Genomic DNA, 12,332 nt, shown 5'->3' with positions numbered 1-12,332 from the left:
CTTACATATACATATATATACATATATATATACATATATATATGTAGAATCTCCTGCCCCCACTCGAGGCTGTCTTCACGGGGCCCCCTTGGAGGGGGTGGATTGAGTTTCCCTACCCGCCCCTAGCAGCACCCCACAGCCGAAGACCTGCAGAACACAGCCACAGTCATGCTCTAGGCTACTCTCCACAGGCTTGGACGAGCCTCACCCATAGGTATACTGGACCCATGGCTGAGATTTCCAAGACTGCTCCAATTGGGACTGGGCCTCCCCTACCCAGATCCCCCATTTTCCAGTAGATGGCAGTCACACCCACAAACTGCCCCCAGAGCCATGTAATCTAATCAACGGCCAAGATCTAGAGACTATAAAACAAAGCTCCTGGAAGAGAGCAACGCAGAATCTCGTACAGCAGAGCCTGGCAAGATACCCGTGGCATATTCGGTATGCCAAAAACAGTAACAATAACAGATCTCATTCCCCGACCCTGAACGTGACAGGAACGAATGGAGATGTTACTGGCGCCACTCAAGCAAATCAATGAACAACAGGACAACAGTGATACAATTATATATATATATATATGAAAATCAATAGGATATACAGCAAGCCTACCAAATGAAACTACAAGTTAGCAGAGAATGGAGAGATAGAATACAAAAAAAATCAATAAAATGAGCACTTTACCAAGAATACTCTATCTAGCTAAGGACAATTTTTATTTTAAGGAGCAATACAGAGTCTCAGGGACACATAGGACATTCATAACCTTGAAATGAATATTAAAAGAAGCATTAAATGAGCACCTTAAAAGGACAAGAGAGACTTCCCAACATGCGGGACTAAGTATGACACTAATGATGCATGTGGTTTTCATTTACTAGATTAAAAAAGGTTAAAAACATTTAATAATGTTTCATCACAAACTAATTGTTTTCTGATAATTCTATTTTCCATTTCTTTAAGTTTCATTGGAGCAAATAACAAGAAATAAATTTGTTGCATGCCTGCAAAGAGGGCATGGTGGGGAGTGAGCGGAAGCCTGGAAACACTGGTGAATTGAACAACTGTGGAGGAATTGGTGTTGGAACATTGTATGTCTGAAGCAACAGTATTATGAACAGCTTTGAGAGTCATGGTGTCTTAAAACTTTTTTTAAAAAATAAATACAAGTCTGATTCAGCTTAAATTCTAAAAGGTAAATAAAAATAAGTAATCTTCATTTGAAAATTACCTTTTTCATTTGAAAAAGGAATCCTACAAACCCAAAACATACAATCGTGTCTTTTACCACTCTATCTTATTCTATTAAAGGTTAGCAATGTTCCTAAACTGACACTCCACAAGCCTTTTGTGACCTAAAATAAAAATACTATCTAGAGGTTTATATTCAGAAACTAGAAAATGCTTCATCAGAGAAACTACACAGACTGACTTAATGCAACTGGAAAATGTAGCTTCCAGCTCTGAATAAATCACAAAAAGCAAAACATCACAAAAGTTTATAAAGCACAAACTGAAATGTTTAGAACATGAAATGTAGAAGATAAAAAAGAGATTCAGAAACAATAAAAAACTAAAGATTTTGTTTACTAAACTAAACGAAACTAAAAGTTAAAGATAACACTTATATTTCAAAATCTGAAAGATATTGTATTTAAAATAAAATTATTGCTTTGCACAGAGGTTTGTAAACAAGAAATTTTATGACCCACTAATATGTATGGTTTTAAAAGTATTTAGTGTCATAAAGATATGTGCACGACATGTACCTAGTAGAAACTATGAATAGCACTGGATGTCTTTGAAACACCCAACACTTGCTCTCAGTTCCAAGTGAGAGACACTAGCCAAGAGGAACTAATTTGTTGGCATCCATCTCTGATAGCGTCAGACAATTTTATATTAATCAAACTGCATGTGAAATAAGTCCAACAGTGTCTCAAGATCACTGCTTCAATGTCTAATTGGTTGGCTAAGATTCCTAATGAAACATTTTCTACAAATGATTTTTTTAGGCAACATAATTTATGATTGTGTCCATATTAGAGTTTTGGCATACATTATTCAAACAGCAATCCCACCACCAGTGTCAACATCACTCCACCAATGAACATCTCCAAACTCTCACCTACGCTACATCCCTCCTCCTTAATAGACACTTTTTTAGGTAAGTTGGCTTTGGGTCCCATGCTTCAAGAAAAACATATTTGCATTAGTATATCAACTACAACCTTCCTATTTCCTACATGGTGAGTGACCCTTTCAGGATAGTAAACTATAAAAGGCTAGGAGGTTTCTTCTGTCAAACCCCTCTGAGACAAGATCGTATGCTTTTAAATGTCATTCCAACAAAATCTATGAACAGAATAACTTTTTGTCAAAAACAAAACAGTACAAAGGCTTGAAAATGCTAGTGTCAGACAACAAAATAGACTAAAATAGAAATTTCAGGAATCCTGACTTGTCAGAAGAATGTCACTGTCACTGTCACTGTCATCCTGTTGCTCATCAATTTGCTCGAGCAGGCACCAGTAATGTCTCTCATTGAGAGACTTATTGTTACTGTTTTTGGCAGACCCAATAAGAATATTTTAAATAATTTTAATTAGTATATAAAACTATTTACACGGGTAGCAGAGTCTCTTGCCTCCATACCTGGCTGTCTTCACTGGGGCCCCTTGGAGCAGGGCAGGTTGAGTTTCCATCCCTGCCCTGAGCAGAGCCCCGGCAGCCGAAGACCTCCGGAACTCAGCCATAGCCATGCTCAAGAGCCCTCTTCACACATTCGGATGAGCCTCACACATGAAGGAACTGGCAGAGGAATCCGGGTGTGTGGGACCTGGGGCTGAGATCTCCAAGCCTGCTCAGATAGAGACTGGGCCTCCTCCACCCAGACCCCCCATTTTCCAGTAGGTTGGCGTCCACACCTACAAACTGCCAAGATCCAGAGACTATAAAACAATGCTCCCTGAAGTTCGCAGCCACATTTGCAGCTATGTGACCTCTTATAGCCTATTTCTCCCTCTCAAAGAACCTAGCAAGGTACCAAGAGCATCCTGCCTGCATGGCAGAGCCTGGCAAGGTCTCGGTGGCATATTTGATATGCCAAATACAGTAACAATAAGGGTTCTCATTACCCTTATCCTGAAAGAGCCTCCAATGTGGCACCACTGGGAAGAACGAGTAAAGAGAGGCTGCTAAAATCTCAGGACTAGAACGAATGGAGATGTTACTGACGACCACTCAAGAAAATTGATGATCAATGGGATGACAGTAATACAGTGATATAGTGATATGAAACTATTTTTAGTGGAAATTTCACTACTATGAAATAAAGAGATAAGGAAGAACTCAGTCCTGGAACTATCACTCCTAGCTCATGAGACTGAAAACAAAAGTTCACCCTGGATAGCATCTAATAATAGTTCATTTGCAAGTTATAGTTTATCAAAAAAAATACTATTTCTGAGCAAAGTGGAACACATTGTGGAACACAGACAATGTCTTCCACAGTTCCATAAGAAACTGTGTATGTGGTATCAAAGTATCAGAAAATTAGAGTTCAAGACTAGGATACCAGATCAATAAAATGAACAATGTGGAATACTGGAATATTCACTATACAATGATCAGAAATTGATGATCATGTAGCAACATTAAAAATATCAAAAACATAAAATTGAGTCAAAAGGGAAAGACTCCAAAAATATTTCTTCAGAGTATCAATTACATAGGTTATGAAATCATACACAAAGCAACATTATTTCAAGAATATATATATGTATATATGTATCACTGTATCACTGTCATCCAATTGTTGTCGATTTACTCGAGCAGGCACCAGTAACGTCTCTATTCCTCTCAGCCCTGAGATTTTAGCAGCCTCTCCTTACTCGTCTTCCCAATGATTGGAGGCTCTCTCAGGGTCAGGGGAATGAGACCTATCATTACGGTTTTGGGCATATCAAATACACCACGGGTAGCGTGCCAGGCTCTGCCCGTGCGGGCAGAATATTCTCGGTAGCTTGCCAGGCTCTCTGAGAGGTATGTATGCATCTGTTACTGTATTTGAGATACGAATGCACCTCGGGGAGCTTGCCAGGCTCTCCCGTGGGACAATAAACTTTCAGTAGCTTACCAGGTTCTCCAAGAACCTGGAGAACTAGGAGAGTTCTAGGAGAACTAGGCTATCAGATGTCACATGGCTGCAATGCGGCCACGCTCTTCCGGGAACTTGGTTTTATAGTCTCTGGATGTTGGCCATTGATGAGATTCATGGCACCAGGGGCAGTTTCTGGGTGTGACTGCCTAGCTACTGGAAAATGGGGAATCTGGGTGGAAGAGGCCCAGTCCCTACCCAAGAAGCCTTGGAGATCTTGACCCCGGATTCCGCACACCTGGGTTCCTCTGCTGGTTCCTTCATGTGTGAGGCTCATTGGTATGTGTGGAGAGTGGCCTTGAGCATGGCTGTGGCTGGGTTCCGGAGGTCTTCAACTGCCAAGGCTCTGCATATATATATATACATATATATACACACATATATATGTATACACATATATATGTATATATATAAAATAAACAACTGTAAGAGGGATTAGAAGGACATACTATAACCATCCTACACTAAAACTGTACATGAGATAAGAGATAGCATGAAAAAGAAAAACAAGATGAAAAGTAAAGCAAAATGCTCACATAGCTCAGTCATAAAACAATGATAATATAAAGTATTTTGTCAGATTTGATACTGTATACATGATCAATAAAAGAAGGTGGACTAGGCAAAAAAAGATAAGGAAATAGAAGAAATAACTCTTAGCCTCTTGATAACTTTAAAATTATAAATTAGTGTAAATTTAAAATTTTTTCATATGAATATTAAATATTAATTTTTTATATTTGAATATTTTTAAAATAGACTCAAAAATAAAGCTCCCAGAAGAGTGCAACATAGAACAACATGCTACAGAGATGCTTCCAGCAGGCTGTGTTAACCCGGGCAACTTGGAGGGGCAAGGTGAGCTTCCCTTCCCACCTCAAGAGAGACCTGGCAGCCAAAATCCTCCAGAACTCAATCACCACCATCCTCACGGTTGGTCTCCACAAACTCCGATGCACTTCACCCATACGTGAATCTGCTGTATAATCATATTCTAAATTTTAGAATTCCTGGAGAGCGTGGCCTCTCACACTCTACACCACTGATGTACCAAGAGTAGCACACAACATTTGATGGGGTTTAAAGTAGATGGCAACCGATTTCATGGGGGGGAAGAAAAAAATATATATATATAAGCACATAAGGCTCAACCTTCAACAAACATGTTAGTAATCTCCTATATAAGGTTTAAGGGCTCCAGGATTAAACACAACAATCTTCACACACTTTCCTCTAGGAAAATTTATTGCACCATTTTAGTGGATTATTTATAACAAGCATTACAAAATTAATTGTTTTAGTTCTGCTTTGGAGAGCACAGTTTGGGATTTGGGGTAGAAACATTTGAAATATGGTGGTGGGAAGGTGCAATGGTGGTGGGATTGGTTTTTGAATATTAAATGTAATGAATTATTGTGAACTTTATAAAAATTTAAAAAATTAAAAATTAAAATAAATGCAAGGAACTTAAAAAATATTTTTAAAATAGGACATATAGTTATTCCCTAGATATTTAATCCTTATTGACTCTTACAAGAAAATTATATATAAAGATGATTCTTTTCTCTGCATACAAAGTGCCATATTTTCTAAACAAACTGACACTAATTTAAAGTTACTGTGCTATTTTGCCTAAAATTAGTCATTATTAAAATAAGTGAAAATAATTGGATAGAGAGATAGTACAATGGCTAAGGCAATTGCCTTTCCTATCTGGTTTGATGCTTGACACAATGTATAGTTCACTGAGCGTGATCAGGTGTGTTTCCTGTGTACAGCAGTAGGAGTAAGCCCTAAGCTCTGTAGCATAGGGCCCCAAAACCAAAACCAAACAAGCAAAAAAAAATAATAAAATACATAAAATTATTTTAATTCTTTACAAGTCTATTCTCAATGTCAAATAATTCACCTCCACATTCAATTTGAATTCAATGACTATAAAACTCTATAAAGCTTTAGCTATTATTTAGCTATTAGCACTGCATTTGTAACTGTGCATAGCTTTTTTCTTTCTTCCTTGTTTCCTTGAGTTTCCACATAAAATGCCTTTTATTGAATTATACACAAAACAGAAATAAACTAAATGTAAAAGTAACATCAGAATTATGATGCAGATGGTATTTGAACGCTGAGATTTTGTTGGTTGAGTTGCTTAGTGTTTGAATTTTAACATAACAATATATTTTTAGCTTCACCCAATGCCTTTACCCTTGTAACACATGATTTAGAAAGTCATAGACTAGCCATAATAATTTTTAAGAAATCTCCTCCTTCTGGACATTTTGATTATTTCTATCTCTTCGGTCTTGTAAAATAAAGTACAGCAATAAATATACATTGGTTGCAGCTTTAATTTTTAAATGGATGGGTTGGTTTAGAAAGAAGTATATCAAAATGAAGTATGCCTCTAAGAAAGCCTGATTGAGCTCAACAATTATTTTCTCATATCAGAAGCCAGCCTTCATTGCTCTATAATAACATTAAACTGGTTGCATTATTTAAATTATCAAAATCTGTTGTGCATGTTGTGCAACTGAATATTGATGCTGATAAACTTATTTCAAAACTGCTATCTCTGACAATTGCAAAGCAGAGTTAGGGTCAGACTTGAGTTCTCTTTTCTCCAATAAAAAAGACAACATAATCAATCTAAAACTCTTTTATCTCTACCCACCTAAATTACACAACCCTTGGATACTAAATAAGTGTACTAAATAAGGCATGCACTAAATAAGTACATAATACCAAGATTAGGTTGACTACATAACTCAGAGCTGTGCCCTCTATTTCATATCAAAGTGAAGATGGAATCTAAAATCACTTAATCAAATATTGATGGGAGAAAGGAGAAAGCAACTTTCTCTCCACACATTCGGACGAGCCTCACGCATTAAGGAACCAGCAGAGGAACCCAGGTGTGCGGAATCCGGGGTCAAGATCTCCAAAGCTTCCTGGGTAGGGACTGGGCCTCTTTCACCCAGATTCCCCATTTTCCAGTAGCAAGGCAGTCACACCCAGAAACTTCCCCCGGTGCCGTGTAATCCCATCAATGGCCAACATCCAGAAACTATAAAACCAAGCCTTTGGAAGCATTCACAGCCGCGCAACATCTGATAGCCTAGTTCTCCCTCTTGGAGAACCTGACAAGCTACCGAGTTTACTGCCTGCACGAGAGAGCCTGCCTGGGAGAGCCAGGTTAAAACCAACAACCTGGTTGGTTTTAAACCAACCCATCCATTTATGCTCCCCATGGCATATTGATAAACCAAATACAGTAACAATGATGGCTCTCATTCCCCTGATCCTGAAGAGCCTCTAATGCAGTACCCTTGGGAAGGACGAGTAAAGAGTCTGCTAAAATCTCAGGGCTGGGACGAATGAAGATGTTACTGGACCCGCATAAGCAAATCGTTGATCAATGGGATGTCAGTGACAGTGACAGTGACTATAACATGCCAGCACTTATAAATCAATCAACTCTTTTATAGGAGAAATTGCACATGCCCCCACAAAAAGTATCTGGAAATCAGGAAAATATACATGGGAAAAAAGGAAAGATGGTTGCTAAACTTAACAATATATCCAAATATAAAGAAAAATATTAGAAATATTTTAGATAGAATCTGGTGAATCCTGGAGGGGGCAGGTGAATTCCACCACCTGCTCTAATAGAACCCCAGCAGACAAAAATCTCCAGAATCCAATCACTGCCATGCTCACTGCCCATCTCCACAGGCTTGGATGAGCCTCATCCATGGAAATAAATCTGCTGAAAAACTCAGGCATGCGATATTTGTGATTAAAATCTCCAGGCTTTCACAGAGTCAGGATGGGCAACCTCCCCTCAATACTCCTTTCTTCCAGGAGCCTGGCAGTCACACCCACAAATTGTCTCTTGTGCCATATAAGCTCATTAAGTAGCCAAGGTCCAGAAACTCATAAATAAATCTCGGAAGAGAGCAACGAGTTGCAAAGTTACCTTTGGACCCCAAAGTCATCATCTGATTATAAATTTAACTCCAGCTGTATCACCTGTTTTAAAATTTTAGAGTTCGTAAAACATCTCATGCTCTATGCCACTGATGTACCAGGAGTAGCACAAGATATTTGATGGGTGTAGAGTAGAAGGTATCTGATCTCAATCAAAAAAAAATTGCACATAAGGCTCAACATGTAACAACATATTAGTAATCTTTTAAACAAAGACTGTTTTTGATACAGGATGAGATACAACAAGCTACAAGGATCATTTTTAGTGGAATATTCATAACAATAAAAAATATTTAGGACCTGCTTTTGGGGCAGGCATGGGTGGTGGTGAGAAATTTCAAAATAATAATGGTGGGAAAGTGTAATAGTGGTGGGGTTGCTATTGGAGTATTAAAGGTAATAAATTATTGTGAATAACTTTAACAAAATAAAATCAAATTCAAAGAAGAAAATATTTTTCTTTAAAAGACAATGAAAATAACAGCAAGGAAAGCCCATGGGATAAAGAAAAGTAATTCAAATCCAGATAATGATATTAAATAATAAACTATGCTGAGTCAGAGGAGGAAAACCATGTCTTAGAGAGGAAAACATCTTCATGTGGAAAACAGCATGAGACAGCTGACACCTGATCATGGGAGGGCCAATGTACAGGAATAGGAAAGGAGTGTGGGGGTAACCACATTATGTAGAACCCTCTAAAAAATCTATTTTATAGGTAAGGTCTATCACAAGTCAGTCCTTTTCCTAACCTAAACCCCTCTGAGACATACGGGAGCAGACATGCTCAATTCAGATTCTATCCTCGCAGTTAAAATTAGCTCCAGCTGAAGTCTAAAACATATAAAACAGGCATAAAAGATAGAAAGATGCTCAGAGTTATACTTAACAGTTAAACAGCTAAATCTGAGGTTTTCAGTAGGCTATGGAGTTTTATCTGTCCTATTTACCAACCTGGGCATGAAGACAGAGAAGACATTAGTAGAGAGGTTTATGAGGGTACTGGAAGAAGATAGGGAAAGGAATGGGTATTTGTACAAATTATTTCTTAAATTTGACAAAGCATCAGAGTCATCTTATCAAAATGTTAAACGTATGAGTTCTTTTTCCCACTAATACACTAACGCAATTTTGATTTGAATGGTTTTAGATGCAGCCTGGGAACATATGTTTCACAAAACCTTTGTAAATGATACATATATATGGTTAGGTTTTGACTAACAAGTGTAATATGAAATTCCTGGATTCTCTGAAGACAAAAAGAATTTATATAAGCACATTTGCATGTGTGAAGAATATACATATAGATGTAAATATATATGTGTGTATATATATATCCTTTCAAGATAAACGGGTAGGGAAAAACATAGATGAATTATTGTTTTCCTGAGCAAGTACCTTAAGACAGCTCTATGTCATTTTTCTCCTTCAGAAAGATTTGGGGTAGAAAATAATTCAAATTATTTGCAGTTTTAAAATAATATGATTTGGGTATTTAATTAGGTGAAATCATTAAAGGAAAATTAACTAAAGAAAATAACATCCCATCTGAATATTGTAAAAATGTTTTAGTTTTAAATCGATCCCTATATAGCATCCTTTTCTTTTTTATGATCTTTTAAAACTTTCTCTAAATTCACAGATTTGATATATTTTAAAGGAATGTTTATAAAAAAATACTAAATACCAGATTCTGATTTACATAAGTGAAACAAAAGTAGTACAATGCACTAATATTTTCAAGTATGCTTGATTTTTACAGTATGCAAGAACTTTTTGGTGCATCTTTAAATGTTGATGAACCATACCATACTTGGTTGGGAATTATTTGTTCAACTTTGCTTAAGGCGATTTCAGCTGCTAAAGAAGTGCTGATGTCATCACTAGGTCCCTGAAGCAGGATGTTCCTCTGATCACGTAGACTAGTTCCCAACTCATAATAGGTGATAGATGATAGAAAATATTAAATTAAATGATAAGTTCATACACAATCTCCAAGTTTGTAAAAATTCTTACCAAAAAATATTCAATTGTGTACTTCTGTTAACAATTTGTCTTCTTTAACACCCTAATATTATTGTGGCTCATATGTCAGCCTAAGTAAGTTAAAAATTCTTAGCCATATTCAACATTTTATTAGACTTCAGAAAATATTCCTGAAGAGTTCTGTCTACCTGCAAGTGCTGCTTTTCTGCATGACGTCAGCTCGATGATACCCAGAGAGTTTGCAAAATCCGTCATTACTGTAAACTACAGGCCAGTCCACAATCTGGGCATTTCCCAGTAAGAAACTTGATTCTGAAAGAAAGAGATAAAAGAAAACTTTTAACTATATTTCACAATGTACTTTCTTCAAATAATCAAAGACAAATCGAGTTGAATGTCTATTACCATACATTCCTGAACACAATCTCATCAAGAGGCAAATTAACTGTAACTATAGTTTGTCATAACACAAATAATAAAACCCATTCTTTTAAAGTTTAATAGATATAATAAGCTGAGTATGAATAAGAGATATATGTAATAAATAAAGATTTGAATACAACTAAACTTCATTGAAAGTAAAGTGGTTTATAATAACTACATTCAAGCATACTTTAAGTTATGAAAAAATAAGGTTAGTGCTAAATAAATGTTGCTGACTAAAGTAATTTTATATAAAACAAGGCAACTTTTAAAGATTTGAACTAGAGTCATTTGGAAGAAAGTTCACAATTTGGATAATAGATGACAAATTTGCAGAGGTTTTAAGTAAGCCATGAGGGAGAAAAAGGCTCTTTACCCTCTCGTTATTAAGAGCCTTGCACTTACATGTCTATCTACAATCTAGTACTTTGATTTTATAATCTAAAGTACCTACCACTGTTTACAAACATGTAGACTGGAGTTAACCATATACCCCAAAAAATGTGCAAATCAAACAAAATCAATACTTTACAATAGGTTTTTGTCTCTTAATTTATCTTCATTCAAACAGAAATAGTTTCTTTCTCAGAAAAAGTTATCTCTTGAGTACAAAATATAAATTTTTGAGTGTACTGTTTAGTTCGATATACTATTTTTCTTGCAGTTCTGGGTTTTTAACTCACACATGCAAGACATGAACCTTATATCTGAACCACACTTTTGGAAAATGATGATTGAGGTGTGATAATACATACATGGAATATAGGCATGGAATTGTGACCCTAAATCATATACAATCATGTAGTGTTAGCTCAGTAAAAGTAGATAAAAATTTTAAGCTGCTAAATTATTGGTGAAGTTGTTGATCATTTATACTGTTATTTAGAATAGCATATTATCTATTCCCAAATTTCTGGCAATGTTTCTATTGGGCTGTCGGTGACTTACTACTGATTAACAAGTTCTTTTTTTTTTTTTGCTTTTTGGGTCACACCTGGCGATACACAGGGGTCACTCTTGGCTCTGCTCTCAGGAATTACCCCTGGTGGTGCTCAGGGGACCATATAGGATGCTGGGAATCAACCCGGGTCAGCCGCGTGCAAGGCAAACGCCCTACCTACTGTGCTATCTCTCCAACACCATGATTAACAAATTCTTTAGGAATTAAAAAATTGAATTTTCTTGTTCAGTTAGAATACATCCATCAAAGATAAATGTTTTGCTACTTTAAATGACTAATATGAATTAGGTAAGGAGCTAACCAGAACTCTATATTGATTTCCTCCTCCACGGAGCCCTCAGCTTTAGCCCTGAAAAAAATTAGTTATTTCTTTTTCTTCATAAAGCAGTGATTATTTGATTTCAGTTAACTGCCACTTCGGTATAAATTGAGTAAGAATACATACAAAACTTCATAGAGGAGGCAAACATGGATGGTCATTTCAAAAGTAATGTTAATGCAATTTGGACATGCCAAATTTAGATAAATTCTTTGTCTGTGAGATTGACCTAGTAAATCTTAAACTAGAATGGAAAAGTCTTTTGTCAAAATTAAATAATTCAAGGGCCAGAGGTTGTGTGGGTAGGTCATGTACCTTGCACACCCCACTGACCTACATTTGATCTATGGCACTCCATATGATTTACCAAGCCCTGTCAGGAGTGATGCCTGAGTGCAGAGTCATGACTAAACCCTGAGCACAGCACAGTGTGGCCCCAAACTAAAATAAAATGATTAAAAGATGCTATTTTAACCATATGTTCACAGAAT

At 36.6% G+C, this 12,332-nt stretch overlaps 1 protein-coding gene across 1 annotated transcript in view; it reads right to left on the bottom strand.

Annotated features, from left to right (window-relative positions):
- Positions 1-12,332, bottom strand: part of KCNH5 (potassium voltage-gated channel subfamily H member 5) — a 349,253-nt gene that overhangs the window by 288,634 nt on the left and 48,287 nt on the right. Inside the window, exon 2 of the mRNA XM_004612371.2 lies at positions 10,327-10,450. Coding sequence (XP_004612428.1) covers positions 10,327-10,450 — 124 coding nt within the window. The remainder of the gene's footprint in view (positions 1-10,326; positions 10,451-12,332) is intronic.

This window comes from Sorex araneus, chromosome 3 (assembly GCF_027595985.1).
Source record: "Sorex araneus isolate mSorAra2 chromosome 3, mSorAra2.pri, whole genome shotgun sequence".
NCBI classification, from domain to species: domain Eukaryota; kingdom Metazoa; phylum Chordata; class Mammalia; order Eulipotyphla; family Soricidae; genus Sorex; species Sorex araneus.
Note: the sequence above shows the minus strand (reverse complement) of the source record. Positions and strands in the feature narration are given on the sequence as shown.